This window comes from Quercus suber, unplaced genomic scaffold (genome assembly GCF_002906115.3).
Source record: "Quercus suber isolate HL8 unplaced genomic scaffold, Cork oak 2.0 scaffold_89, whole genome shotgun sequence".
NCBI lineage: Eukaryota > Viridiplantae > Streptophyta > Magnoliopsida > Fagales > Fagaceae > Quercus > Quercus suber.
The window spans coordinates 1,092,086-1,107,939 of NW_027069554.1; the positions used below are offsets into that span (position 1 = coordinate 1,092,086).

General features: G+C 31.9%; 1 protein-coding gene across 1 annotated transcript; it reads right to left on the reverse strand.

Annotated features, from left to right (window-relative positions):
* Window positions 1–5,372: 5,372 nt before the first annotated feature.
* Window positions 5,373–9,677, reverse strand: LOC111985831 (putative RING-H2 finger protein ATL21B). The gene is made up of 2 exons (XM_024017490.2): window positions 8,912–9,677; window positions 5,373–5,707 (listed from the first exon to the last, which is right to left on the reverse strand). Exons 1-2 carry the CDS (start codon window positions 9,609–9,611, stop codon window positions 5,373–5,375), a joined length of 1,035 nt encoding a protein of 344 aa, XP_023873258.2. The 5' UTR covers window positions 9,612–9,677.
* Window positions 9,678–15,854: the final 6,177 nt, after the last annotated feature.

Below are 15,854 nucleotides of genomic sequence, written 5' to 3' on the forward strand. Positions count from 1 at the left end.
GGAACATCCACATTTTCTAGAATTGGAATAGCAACATTAGTTGTTGGCTATTCCATTTTGACTTTGGAAGAATTTGAATCTTTTCTTTTGAAAAAATCAAGCATTGTAGTTGATTTTTTCATGATCTACAAATAAAATAAGAATCATATATATTAAATTTGTGTGACAATTTTCTATACTATATAATTTTATTTTTGGTCTGCCTTTATTTATCTGTCTTTGACATTGACCCACTAACCCAATCCCACTACGGCACACTGACACTACAAATTTATTCTGCACGCAGCACTACTAACAAAAACTTTTCTTTTCTTTACTTTTTTTTTTTTTTTTTTTTGGTTACAGTGTCACTTGTCCCTATTATGCCCAACCACTAGTCAACAAAGATGAAAGAACAAACAAACAGTCAAAGTAATCTCTACCAACTCTACTCTTTCTCTATCTCTCTTATCTATAGAGAGAGAGTCACAAACACACAGAGTGACAGAGAGTCACAAAGCCAAAAAGCCCAAAAAAAAAAAAAAACACCACAGGCCGCAACAGTCACAAACACTCCACAAGCAAGCACAAACATTTTATTTATTTTTTAGGTTTTGAAGGAAACTAGGAAAGGATCATAGATTAAATACCTGTGAAGGCTCGAGCAACCGGCAAGATGGGGCTCGCGTGGGCAGCAGCGATAGCTGAGCATGATGATGGCAGCGTCGGCGTGGGGCAGTCCGTACTGGGTCTGGGTAGACTCTCGCCGTCTCACGTCAACGTGGCGTGGGTAGTCTCGCCTCTCTATCGCTCTCTCTCTGTCTCGCCTCACTATCTCTGTTTCCTTTCTTTTTATTTTTCCTTCTTCCTTCCACTTTCTCCGTTAGGTTTACTGCTGAGTTTTTTTTTTTTTTTTTTTACATGGGTCATGGGCTCTTGCCTCTTGGGCTAGCTGGCTGGGCTTGGAATTCAGGAAGGGGGGGGGGCCTGAGCTAAAAACCAAGGGGGCCCGAGCTAAAACCCAAGGGGGGCCTAAGGGCCCAAGCCTATATATTCTTTTTTTTTGAAAAATTTAACCTGTTAAAAAAAAATTTGGATCCGGGGGGGGCCCAGGCCCCTTAGCCCCCTACCTGGATCCGTCCCTGCCTTAATATTAGCTATAGATCTAACAACAAAAATATTCATACTTGAAAATTGCACCTTAAATTAGGGAATAATTTTTTCACTATTTTCATTTACAATATAAAATTTTAATATAACTTTAGTATACAATGAAAATGAGTCAATAAAGAACTAAAACTTTATAACTATGACTATTCTTTATATAACTTAATTATTACCTTCAAATCCTTGGAACTAACTTCGAGTGCAAATCAAAAAATAATATTGATACTAAATAAGAATTTTACATCCAATTCTAAAGTGAAAAGAAACAAAAGAAAAAGACTCAGAGATAAATAAATAAATAAAAGGTTCATGTGTTAAAAAGGGGGTCAAAGGAAGGGTGCTTAGTCACTGATTAGTGCAAATAAGTATTTTGATCGGCAAGGTAAAGTAGAAGAAGTAAAGACATAATTGTGGTTTCGGACCAAACATTTTTTGGGCCAGGTTATAGCCCAAGGATTTCTCCTGTGGTCTGTTGGGCTTGGGCACCAAGAATCCCTTGGATACTTTGGGCTCTGGCCTCAAGGGCCCCACTTTGTTGCTTTGTTCAATTGTTTGCCAATTGAAAGAATCTACTATTCTTTTTACTTGCTTAGCTACCAGATTAAAGCCTCTTTATCCAAGTTATGGCACTGGCCAATGAGCTCTATGATCTTGTCTTAGCAATCACTATTTAGGTTTATGACTTTTTTTTAGTCTTTTATTTGATACATATAGCTTATGTTATGGATATTGTTGTAGGTAGAAGGGGCACAATGATAATTCTGCATAATGGTTTCATGGACTTGGACACACACATCAGATATACGTTCAAATTCCAACAAGCTCAGTGCTACAAAAAAGGGAAAATGTTAACTTAAGGTGCAAAAAAGACAAAAAAATTGTTAGAAAAAAGTCAAAAAAGACACCAAGCAGTACTTGTAAAGCTGAAAAAAATGAGATAAAGCTGTATAAAAAACAAAAAAAAATTGTCAGAAAAATTTCAAAAAAGTTGTTAACGGACACCTTGCGATGCCCATTAACACAACTCATAGAAAAAATATAAGAGAAATGGAATGTATCTTATGTGAAGCAGAGGAAACACTTGGCCTATCAAATTCCTTGAAATAATAAACTTTTAATGCATCTCAAAATGGATTAAATTGGTTATCCAGTCAAAAGATAGCTTCAGAAATCCAAAACAAAGAGGCGACGAATATCACATATTCATAGCAATATGTTGTGGCACTAATTGAATGATAAGGAAAAAGATGTTGAGACAACAATTAATAAAGAGAAGAAATAGACCTTATAAAATTGCAACTTAGTCATCTTTACTTTACATTTAATCTCCTCTTAGTCATCATTGGTGCAGGTACCTATAAAATTCAGTTTACGCTCAAATCAAATGACGTGATCATTCAAGAAACAATGGGTCAAACAAGAGAAGAAAAGTAAAATTCAATTTGCAAAAAAAATTTGTACACAATCTAGAATTGAAAGGGAAAAATTGTATATCCCAAAGCATCATGAAATATCCACCAGTGGTAATCGTCGGGGAGAATTCCAACAAATGGGGCACGTAGCATTCAAGCTAAGCCATTCATCGATGCATTCAGCGTGGAAGCAATGTTGGCATTTAGGTATGGTCTTTAGAGTCGCCTTAGGCCGGTACTACGACAAGCATATTGGGCAAGTGTTGTCATTGGGCTTGGGCAAGCTCCGGCTCTCACCAAGAACAATAATTGTGGGCGGTGGAGCACTTGTGGGATTGAATTCTGGGATTTCAATTTTCAAGGCGTCTTCTAGCATTATAGGACTTGACCTTGCCAATGAGAAAATCAGAAATTTCAATCCAAAAATTTTTGATTTTGGTCTAGCCAAGTTGTGTGCAAAGGGTCAAAGTGTAGTGTCTATAACTGCAGCAAGGGGGACCATCGGTTACATTGCGCCTGAAGCGTTCTCTAGGAACTTTGGGAAAGTTTCTTACAAATAAGATATTTATAGTTTTAGAATATTGTTGCTTGAAATGGTTGGATGGAGGAAAAATGTTGATGCAAACGGGGAGACCACTGGCCAAATATATTTCCCAGAATGGATCTACAATCTATTAGAGCAAAAGGAAGACCTACATATCTATGTTGAGGATAATGAAGATGCTAAAATTGCAAAAAAAAAATTAGCAATTGTGGGACTTTGGTGCATCCAGTGGCACCCAATAGGTCACCCTTCCATGAAAGTTGTGGTTCAAATGTTGGAGGGAAAAGGCGATAAATTAACCGTGCCTCCTAATCCCTTTGCCTCTACTGACAAGAGTCAATGCAAGTATACCTGCAAGGCATCTAAACCAAGAGTTAGAAGTCATCCCAAAATTAGACTAAATATTTAAACGATAATATAGGTTGCAATTATGTTGTACTTGAGGATTGAAATTATTAATATTGTGGTCATTGCAGGGACAGTTTCTTTTATATCAAGTATGAGCAAGGTGATGCTTATAAAAAAGTATCTTTTAATTTCTTATTGAGGTAGGAAAAAAATATAAGATTTAAATTTCTATGATTATTAAATTTTTAAATTTTCACAATTTTTTTAAATAAGGCTTTATTCCTTATTTTGGAGAATTTTTAAGAGTAGTCAAAACTGAACCCTTATATGGAATGGTATAAATTAAGATTTGTTTAAGAATATTTTTTTAGAAAAATTTCTTATATTTTAGCTTAATTCCATTCTTAACACGAATGAAGTTTCCAACACTAAGACCTCCTTGGTGCTTTCCAATATAACTTAGGAGTAGTGCTTACAGTACTACAAGTTTTACTACATTAAGTTTATGAATTGATGTGTTACCAATCACAAAGAAACAATTCAAATATTCATTTACAATGTGGTTTAAGTCCATCAATCATATTCATTGCCACATCAAATAAATTGCACATGTGATGTAGAGGAAAATGATGAAGGCAAACTAAATGGAACTTACTTAATTTCGTACTTAGCAAGTAGCCCTCATTGTAACTATCAATTATTAACCAAAAAAAAAAATCTTAAATTAACAAAACCTAACTCTTTTTTTTTTTTTGTTATAAAATGATAGTTGGGGTGGTGGGATTTAACCCTGGATGTCTCCGTTAATAACATTAGGATGTGCTAGTTGAGCTACAAAGCTCTTGGCAATCCAAGTCAAATAATACATAAATACTTAAGATTATACAATTCAAAGTTGTTCATTAATCTTATCATCACCATAAAAGAACCCAAAAAATAAACAAAAACTAGATGCGGAGCATCTAATGTTATTAATTTTGCCAGCTATACATGTGCATGTAAAATATAAAAATTTGGATTACCTACAAAAGATAACTAATTATTTTAAAAATATAACATAACATATTAGATAAAGAAAATAAGTAAATAATTATTATGAATTACACTTTAATCTGCTTAATATTAGTTGTAAATCTAACAATGAAAATATTCATATTCATATTTGAGAATTGCACTTTAAGTTAGTGAATAATTTCTTCAGTATTTTCATTTACAATATAAACTTTTAATATAATTTTTTTGTATACAATAAAATTGGGTCAATAAAAAACTAATATTGTATATCTATGATTACTNTTTTACTACATTAAGTTTATGAATTGATGTGTTACCAATCACAAAGAAACAATTCAAATATTCATTTACAATGTGGTTTAAGTCCATCAATCATATTCATTGCCACATCAAATAAATTGCACATGTGATGTAGAGGAAAATGATGAAGGCAAACTAAATGGAACTTACTTAATTTCGTACTTAGCAAGTAGCCCTCATTGTAACTATCAATTATTAACCAAAAAAAAAAATCTTAAATTAACAAAACCTAACTCTTTTTTTTTTTTTGTTATAAAATGATAGTTGGGGTGGTGGGATTTAACCCTGGATGTCTCCGTTAATAACATTAGGATGTGCTAGTTGAGCTACAAAGCTCTTGGCAATCCAAGTCAAATAATACATAAATACTTAAGATTATACAATTCAAAGTTGTTCATTAATCTTATCATCACCATAAAGAACCCAAAAATAAACAAAAACTAGATGCGGAGCATCTAATGTTATTAATTTTGCCAGCTATACATGTGCATGTAAAATATAAAAATTTGGATTACCTACAAAAGATAACTAATTATTTTAAAAATATAACATAACATATTAGATAAAGAAATAAGTAAATAATTATTATGAATTACACTTTAATCTGCTTAATAACAATGCTGGCATTTAGGTATGGTCTTTAGAGTCTCCTTAGGCTGGTACTCTGACAAACATATTGGACAAGTGTTGTCATTGGGCTTGGGTAGGCACCAGCTCTCACCAAGAACTATTTTTGGGTATGACTCTATTGTGAACCCATCAAGGCCCACCATAATTTTGGGCGGTGGAGCAATTGTAGGATTGAATTCTGGGATTTCAATGTGTCTTCTTGCATTGTAGGACTCGATCTTGCCAAAGAGAAAACATAGTAGCCCTAGCAAGCACATACTTCCTGGTACTCCAACACCTAGGGTAATGGCGTAGCGTGTGCTCCTTGGAAATCCTAAACATACCACATTAATCTTTATTAAGGCATCAAGTTATACTTTAAATATCAACTAAACTACAACCCATTCGCATGCACAAAAATATTGAACAATAATGGTAAAAAAAAAAGGAAAATTCATTTCATATTTATTAACTTTACAATAAATATACAGCTACACATTAACTTAAAATTCATTGAGATAGTTGTAAAATTGTGCTACATTACTTTTTGTAAAATACTATAAAAATTATCAATTTTATCGTAAAAAGTTTACAAAATTAACACATTGGTTTAAAAACCCATATAATAAAATTTGTATAAGCCCTATAACAATTTAAACTTTTCTTTTCTATCATAAAACGATCAATTTTCTTCTCAAAAAAAAAAAAAATCAATTTGTTGTCAAAATTTGTATTCACACAACTGTTGAGCACCCAACAGCCCAACCCCCAATATGAAGCAAATGTAAACCCACCCAACCTCGGGCAAAAAGCATTGCTTCAAAGACAACTGAATGGACCAGGTTGAAGAAAATTTTTAAAATTACAATCAGGCAGAGCCCAATATCAGGTTTGAAAGTGCAGGCCGAATCACCTAGCCCCACATCATTAAAACAAAACTTACCACTCATCAGTGCATCTGAGTCAACTTAGGTTGGCTAGACTTGATTAAAGAAGCAAAAAGAACCCATAGAGTGCGTTTTGGGACCCAATTCTAGACGTGACTCAAGAACTGAGAATTCGTTGCCTAAATCATGCCCATTATATACAAGCCCATAAAAATCAAACCCCTAATAGAAATATAATGATGCTTATAGGCTTGGACCAGTAGTGATTGTTTTTGTCTTTATCTGAGTGTGCATAAATGGGTAGTGGCTTATAGGGTATTTCAATTATGTGTATTTTTCTTTTTTAGTCTTGTAAATTTTGATTTTTAAGGTAATTGATGTTGATTAATAAGTTTTCATTACACGTACACATAAATTTCAAAATAAGTTTCAACTTGAATTTAAATAAATTACATAACATATCAAAATCAGTTTAAAATTGACCAATTTTATTTCTAGACCAATTTATATAGATCAAACCTAAGCCATTTATATTGTTTGCCACACAACCCTTATCTTGATGTCGACATTTATATTTGTCTTGACCCTAACCAAGGGTTATTTCTAGTCTTTTTTTTTTCTTTTTCTTTTTTTCTTTTTTTTTTGGCCTCGAGAAAAAGCTTTAAAAGAAAAATTAACAAAACAGAGCAGTACCCAAAAGCATCCTTAGCCTTACAAGGAGCACCTCTAAATTCAAATCAACAAAATTTTCCTCCAAACCCATTTCGAGAAATTTTCTTCAACTCATTATGTAACTATTCTTTAATTAAGTCATATAACTTTTTAATAAATCATGTAACTAAAAATACGTACAGATAATTTTCTCAAACATCACGGAACAAGTTGAATAAATTTTCCTTCAAACTAGTTTTGAAGTAAACGTTTCCCATTAATAAATGACTAGAATTACAAGGAAGAGTCATTTACTAAGTTATCAACATTATTGATGCAATTACAACTATATCGGCCAACATAGTATAAAATTATTATGAACAGGGAAAGATCCCAGATGTCTATCAATAATTAGTTGATTTCTCGGGAGGGGTTCTAGAAGACTAGAATGGCTATTCTTAGTCTTCTTACTATGGACTCTTTTTTTTTCTTTTTTCTTTTTTTTTTTTCTAGAAATAAAGAAAGAGGTGCAACACGAGGAGAAGGTATGATGAGGCGTTGAAAAAATTCCAAATCCCATAAGCCATAGTGCTGGGTATTCGAAAGTGAACCAAATAAAAAGCTATGATTGCAGTGTGGAAAGCGTTGAGAGAACTTAAAATAAGTAGTAATTCACAGCTTTTATTGCTCCAAAATTTTGGAGTATATAATACTTCGTCAACACTTATCTTGAAACTTACCAATTCACTAGCTTTATTTAAAAACCAAAATGTTGACCTCTTGCAATGTAGGTACTACAAAATTGGCTTAAGGTAAGTCACATTTTATATAAATTAACTCCACAATCATTGATTCATCTTCTTTTATTATCGACTAATATTATTCTTTAAGTATTAAGTATTATTGTTAACAAAAATTAAGTGACTCATGCAGCAGGACGTTGACATTTTAAAATGATATAATCGAATTAAAAATGACAGATTAAGCTTATCATAACAATTATATCATCTGTACGTCCATTAGCGATTTAATTTATAAACTAATTAGTTTCGTATCAGTTTAGATCCATGAAATCTGTCTTAATCTGAATATTTTCATATAACTACTAATTAGTTAGAGATTTTTTTTTTTTTTTTTTTTGAGAAAAAGTATATTTGGTTCTATCACTTGGTGAGCTGGTGAGACCATACAATTTTTTTTTTATATAGCAAAGTTTCGCATAATTGACAAGTGCATAATATTATTACTTTTTTTTTTAGTAGGCATAATATTATAGACAAAGTTTACCTACAAAATTAGTTATAACCTTAAACTATAACCTTACTCAATATTTTTTTATTGGAGATGCATTTTGATAAATCCATCATTAGATTACATCTAATTCTTATATCCTTCATACTTACAAAATTTCAAGAAAATTAAAGATTAATAGTTATGTCATCAATACATTGTTTAAATTGTAAGTTTTTGTAGTTTAAAATTATGCATAAAATATAAGCTTATAGATTATATAGTAAATAATATCCGATTGATACAAAATTTGACAGGTGTATTAAGAACATAAAGAACATGCAATTCAACAGTTAGATTTTCAAAATATATAGTAATGTTTATTTTATTGAGTAAGATTGTAATCTTATACTACAGCTAATTTTGTAGTTAAATTTTGTCTTAATATTACTATTTATCTAAAAAAAAAGTGCATGATATTTATTAATTATTTATAATATATCCTCTTTCAAGATAAAAAAATCACTTGCTTTTGGATATAAGATATAGTTAATATGTAATCCATGTCCAAGTAATAAATTAACCCTTTGATTTTCTGAAAAGCCTTAGTATGCTAACGGTCTAAATTAAGCTAATTTAAATTGTGAATATTTTCTCTAAAAAATTAAATTAAATTGCTAAAATAACAAACATAATAGAACATTTGGATTTCCTCAACAAAAATAAATAAAATAAAAATAGAACATTTGGAGGACCAACTAGAAACTTACCAGACTGATGAGGAACATTAGAGCACACAATTTCATGGCTTGAATTGGTCTTGAACCCACACTGCCCTCCTCGTGACTCACACTTTCCACAACCAGAAGGTTCATCCCAAGTTAGCCAGAGATCATCATTAAGGTCTGAGGATAATATTTGCTCATAAAATGGCCACTGAACTGGAACCGAAACATTTGTAATGAACTCGCAAGTTGATAACAAAAGTGCAGCAACTCTTCTAGACGAGGTAGCAAATATTGTGTGATTTGAATCGCTAAGACAAATAATAGGTGTTAATTGATCTTTCAATAAAACAGAGGAGCAGTTAAAGAATGAAAATTCTTGATGATATACACCCTTAAAGGGAGAACCAGAGAGATTAAGCGAAAGAAGCTGTTTAGGGAGACAGTTTTTTGGATCATTGATCCATATTTGCTGTGTGGTATAGTCTATCCCTTGGACAATGAATTGTCCTGAATAAGGCAGGTTCAGAAGCACTGTTTGAGTTGCATTATTGCAGGATAAATCAAAACCCGGATAGCCACATGACTCCAGCTGACGGCTTTGTATCCGAAACGGGAAGTGAATTCCCGGGCCGTTGGGGCTGCAAACGGAGTTTTTGCATGACTCTGTGCTGGTTGCAAGGTATGAGGAGGAGGAGAAGAAGAGGAAGAAGAGGATGGAGGAAGTGACTTTGAGAATGTTCATTTGGTGTTAGGATATTTTGATGTTTGGATGCAAAGCTATATTCTACCCTACACAAGCAATATAAATACTACGTATATTTATTGTTGAAAAAATAACATGGAGTGAATAAAAAATTGATATTTTATTTAAAGATATTATTAAAAGTGGTAAAAATTTTGAGTTTTAAAAAATGAAAGAGATAATATATGAATTTATATGCTCGTTGGACATAAGTTCAACTTTTGACATATGTGGACTGGCCTTCGTTTCCCACTTAAAGCAGAATTTAAGTAGAGTTGATGATGGTTACGGCTATTGCGTCGGTAAGATTCCTATTACTGTTGCAGAGTTGTAATTGGATTTCAGTGTATAACTGTTTTCTTTGATTGCCAGGTACACGTGCAAACACTTTCTGCAAAGGCGGCTTATATATATGTTTATATATAATTGTTATATTTGGAGTTTAGCCGATTGAATTATAATTATCCATTTTCAAATGGACACAATGTATACTGTATCTATTTATTGCTTTATCTATCATATTTATTTGTGTTATTGCTCATAATTAAATCGGTATGTTGTTTCCTTTTGCTTAATCACAAAAATAAATTATTGAAATATAACCAATCACTGTTTTATTAAAAAGTCTACAGTCATCAATATTTTAATACCATGCTAAATTAAAGTTCTAGAAAACAAAAAGTCAAACTAAAAACAAAAGGCCATAATGAGCATGGTTCCACTCGGGGTCATGTCGGGCCATGTACAATAAAATTGAAGTACACATGTTACATGGTCTTTTGATCCTAAATCTGAAGAAACAATAAGTGTAAGGAGGAAAAAAAAATTTCACATTTGCTCATATCGTTTGTTGATGCTACATAATAAAAGTGACGTCAATTATAAACAATAGAAAACTAATACTTACTTTAATCATTAACATGTAGAGAAAATATAAATTAGAATTCTAGTTCTTCTAGTAAAGAAAAGTAAAAAATGTCACTAAGTTAGCATTCCCATTACTACAACTTAAATAATGCTTACAAGTGCAGGACTGTCGCGAAGTAATAACTTAGGAAGTCCAAGATCAAATCCACAGGAAAAGGGGAATTGAATAGCAAACCACAAGAGAATAAAACTAAAATAATAGAGTTTAATTTAAGAGATTTTTGATATTTTAGTAAAGTTAATTTAAATTGAGAGAAAATAATAATATATTAAGGCGCTAAGGTTTAGGGATCCACATACAACATATCTATTGGTAATCTTAACAATATTTATTTTATAACTCAACTAAAATTCATATGAATGATGATCTTTGTAGGATAATTTAACAATAAAAACTCAAGAATTAATTGTCTAAGGTAGTTTCATGAAATTGATTGATTTTAGGCAAAACAAAACTAGTGAATTAGTTCGCAGGGAATACTAAGCATTTAACGTGCCCGGAGTCTACGATAAATCAAAAAATTATACAGAACTAAACACTTTTCTAGATGAGTAAAACAATCAAAAACATAAGTAGTAAAACCAATAAATAATTGTTAAGAATATACCAATATATGGTTGGATTTCACCCTTTGCCTTAGCAAGGCTTCTAGCAAGCCATAACACAAATAAAAATCTAAAAAAAAAAAAAATTAAGAAAACCTAAATTATGTTCTACAGCAGCTCTCACCTCAATTTTGCCNCCCTAAGAAGCCTTTAAATAGGTCGAGGATCCTATTACAAGTTAATTCCTGTTTGAGAAATTCCCAGGTTTTTAGGCTTATTTAATTGACATTTTTGGCCCATCTAACTTCAGAATTTGGACTTTTGGTAAACTACAAAGTTGTATCCCTTTAAGTTAGCTTTCCAGCCCAACTTTTTCCTCAATTCTTGACTCTTTTACAGTTTTGCACACTAAGTTTTTACTATAAACTCAAATTTTAAATAGTAATTAGAAGAATAAAGAAAGAAATTTGAATTTTATATATTTTTAGAAGCAACCAAGTTAGTGAAACGCTTTTACATTGATTTGTTTTTTCAATTCATTTTGAGTAATCAAATTATATGTTTAAAAATTTTATGTAATCAAATGGGAGATCAATGGATAAATGATTGTTTTATCACATATATCAAGAAATATAAGAAATCATGAAACAATTTCAAATTGGCATGGCTAACATGATAACGACCTGATGACAATATTTATTAAGATTTAAGACTAATGCAAACAATTCAAATTGGCAAGGCCAACATGGCAAAGAATGATATCTTTCTATTCGTTATGGTCTTAAAAACTTTTTTTCGTGTGTAATTAAAGCTTGGACTCTTTCTTTTTTCTCTCTTTATCACGCCACTTTGCCCCCAGCAAGTACAACAGCAACACATGGTTATTGAACTCCGAGTGAAATTGCTTCTTCTTTGGTTCGTTATGGTGAAAAATGACTATTGCATTTAAAAGAGATCTATTTAATGGTTTAGATTTTTTTAAAGAGAGTTTCAACTTATGATGTCCGCTTCTAATGATTACTCTTTATCATCAAATTAAAACACCAATCAGTTTTTGGTGTAGGCTGTAATTGGACCTCAAATCTCTTATTCATCTATCAGAAACTTCACTAGTTGATTTATCATCAAATTGAAACACCAATCAGTTTTTGGTGTAGGCGGGAATTGAATCTTAAATCTCTTATTTATCCATCAGAAATTTCACTAGTTGAGCTAACTGGAACCCATATTTAATTATTAGGGCTGGCTCAACGAATTTGGGGGCCCTAGGCGAAAGCTTTAAAAAACGTGTAGGACTAGAATCAATGCTTTAAGTGGGTTCATTCCATAGTCTTCTAGAAAATACTAAAGAAATCAAAATTTAAGAGTAAAAACAAAGAAGAGTAAAGACTAAAGAGTACAACAAAAGTTAAGCAAAAATGGAGAATAAAAACCCAGCAGCAAACCATGAGGAAGACTAAAGAGGCAAAGGGAAGACTAAAGATAAAAAAAAAATTAAAAAAAAACCTGAAATGAAGATCTGTGAACACACCAAGTCTATTGCCAACACTAATTAATGAGTATGCCAACTAAAAAGAGTTTTTTTTTTTTTTAGGATCAAGATGGAAAGAGTGAGTGTTTTTTTCTTCTTTCTTTTTTTGGCCTTTTGTTATCTTTTCTTTTGCATTTTGTTACTTGTATATTGAGAAAACCAGTGTCTCTCTTTCTCTCCCTCTCTACATTTCAAGTAATAAACATGGGTTTTCTTAATAAAATGTGGTACAAAAGTTTGATCTAGAAGATACTTGGATATGATGATTTTTTTTTTCCTGAGAAAGTTAAAGATTTGGTAATTTAATTGGACTTCATGTCCTTTCAGCCTTTTTGCTTTGTGAGAAAGGGTTAGAAATAACTTGTTTCTTCTCAATTTTCAATTAAGAGCTTAAATAATTTGGACGGGTCTTAAATCTTTTGAGCAAGCCTTACTTTTTTTTTTTTTTTTTTCACAACATTATATAATATATTAGTACTATTGGGGGCCCTCTTACAAGTGGGGGCCTTAGATGGTGGCCTAAATGGCCTATAGGTTCAGCCGACACTATTAATGATTTAGATTAAGTGTATGTTTGGTATAACTTATTTGATATATAGTCTAGAAAAGATAGATAAAGACTTAGAACACACCCATACGATGATGGTCCAAGTGAGTTGTTCAAAGTTTGTCTAAAAATTCTTGACACTTAATGGGCTTATGCCCTCGCCAGTCTGTTGCTTTCTTTGCCTTGGGCATTCAATTCGAACGGAAGTCAAAGAAAATGTGAAGAATTTAACTCGAACCACAACTCAATTGCTAGTTCAATGTTTTTATGTGGAAAATATTTGTATGCATCAACAAGTCCCATGCACATTCCTCTACTGTTCCGCGCTTCTTTTCTTTTCTTTTTTGCTTCCTTGATTGGGTTTATGACAAGGCTTGATCAATCCAGAGACATGACTTTTACTACAAACCTTGATGTAACTGATTGTGAGTGGTGAAAAAAAAAAAGAACAATAAGTGCATGTAAAAGTAATAGGCAGCTATTCACAGTATGACACATTAAAGTTATGACAAAAATTGTGATCTTAGAAAAACTTGTTTATACCTGGACATAAGACCACCATAGGCATAGAGTGCCGAAATTTTAGACACTAAACATAGGCTCCAGCCTCTGTGTTGGAGTTCATAGCTTTATTATAAGAGTCTAACATAATTGGACTTTAGGGTGAGAGTCTAGTGATTGAGCACCTCATCTGCCTTGATCACCTTAGCATTTTGATTCAAGTTGTGTGACACATATTAGTACCAGGTTTGGTAGGACCAACTAGCTTGGGATGAAAAGTGACTTGCTCCTAGGGTTCCACATTTTTCATTCAAGAAAAATATAATAATAATAATAATAATAATAAATAAATAAATAAATAAAAATTAGACTTTGCTCCTTCATACGATGCTGTTATATATATATATGTGTGTGTGTGTGTGTGTGTGTGTATTATAAAAGATTGTCTTTACTAGTTTCCTCCACTATTTTTTCCTTTTTTTTATACGATGTTTACCATGTTTTCCACCACTAATAATCCTTGTGACCAAATTAATTGATTTACATATAGTTTTCAAAATTTGGTGGTGGTGGTCTTGACCTCGAAAAGAAAATGGTGGTTTCACAATAGTGAAATCTAAGAGGATTTTCTTTCCTCCTTTATTTATTTATTTTTTTTTTTTTGATACATTGGTAGCCTCCCACCTACAAATGAACAAAGCAGAGCCAAGAAATCCCGGTACATTTATAGTCTGTTTGGATTAAGGGAAAGGGAGAAGGAATAGAGCAGGGTAGAGTAAATTTAGCCCAAAATTAGCCTATTTTTAACCAATTCTACTCTACTCTCTTTCGCTTCCCTTCCATTCAAACGAGCCCTTATTGGTGAGAAAGTTTTCCAATCCAAGGGAAGAAAACCAAAGAAAATTAATTTAGTTCATTGATTAGAGATAAAAAGAGAGAAAGGAAAATGAAAGCTTTAGAAACATAATAAAACTAAAATGGTAATTTTTAACTTAGTCCAAAGGATTTTTTTTTTTTTTTTACAATTTAGTCTCTCATTTGTAAAAATGTGTCAATTTGGCTATTTTGTTCAAATCTATTAGCAAATAATGTCATTTATACAAATCTTAAAAAAAAAAATTATGTCGTTTAAACATTATTCTTTTATTATAAAAAAATTTAACTAAAAACATTAATGAGATGTGGCATTTAATATATCTTCTTATTTAGATAAAATAATCATATTGACTCATTTTAACAAATTAAGGAACTAAGTTGACAAAAATTAAACCTTAAAAATTCTAAACCCAAATCCACAAACTCTACTAACCCCTCAATCCATCGTATCGAAGCCAAAATCCTACCTAATCCTACTACAATTCTTTGCTAAAATCTTCTTCAGCCAATCATTTGACAACAAAATTCGCACAAGATAGTGGGGACTAATGCAGAAGTATAGTCCCAATTTAAGACTTTTTCTCAAGACTACAACCAATTGTGTGAGAAGTTGAAACCAATGGAAGTATTCTCAATCCATCGTATCGAAGCCAAAATCCTACCTAATCCTACTACAATTCTTTGCTAAAATCTTCTTCAGCCAATCATTTGACAACAAAATTCGCACAAGATAGTGGGGACTAATGCAGAAGTATAGTCCCAATTTAAGACTTTTTCTCAAGACTACAACCAATTGTGTGAGAAGTTGAAACCAATGGAAGTAAAACTTGAAGAATTATCCGCTACAAAAGGAACTCTGGATAGGCAGCTATCGTTCTTGGCAATCGAACATTATGTTCACACATCAAGGTGCTAGTTTTATGGAAGAAAATCACCCTTATCATTCATCATTGGTTTGGTTTCAAGGGGAGCCTAGATTGGCTAATCTATATAACATCTAAAAGTTTAAAGGTAGCATTTATTGTTGCTACTCTCTTATTGAACCACATCAGTGTAGCATTTCGATCCATTCAATCCAATTTAGTTTATTTCAATCCACTTCGATCTATTTCGATCCATTTCAGTCCAATTTGGTTCATTTCAATACATTCGGTCCACTTCGGCTATGCTTTAGGAGGAGAGGATTGAGTAGAATGTGGAGTCGCTTCATTGACAATTATGTCATCTTCTCAACGTAATGTTAGTAGGTTTTTGATAAATTTTTTTTTTTTTTTGTTAATTAAAGTTTACTTTTTTTTTTTTCTAATATAAATTA

Coding starts and splice junctions, on each gene's coding strand:
- LOC111985831 (XM_024017490.2), bottom strand. CDS start 9,611: ATGAACATTCTCAAAGTCACTTCCTCCATCCTCTTCTTCCTCTTCTTC. Junction 5,708..8,911: donor TAATGTTCCTCATCAGTCTG/GTAAGTTTCTAG, acceptor TGGTATGTTTAG/GATTTCCAAGGAGCACACGC.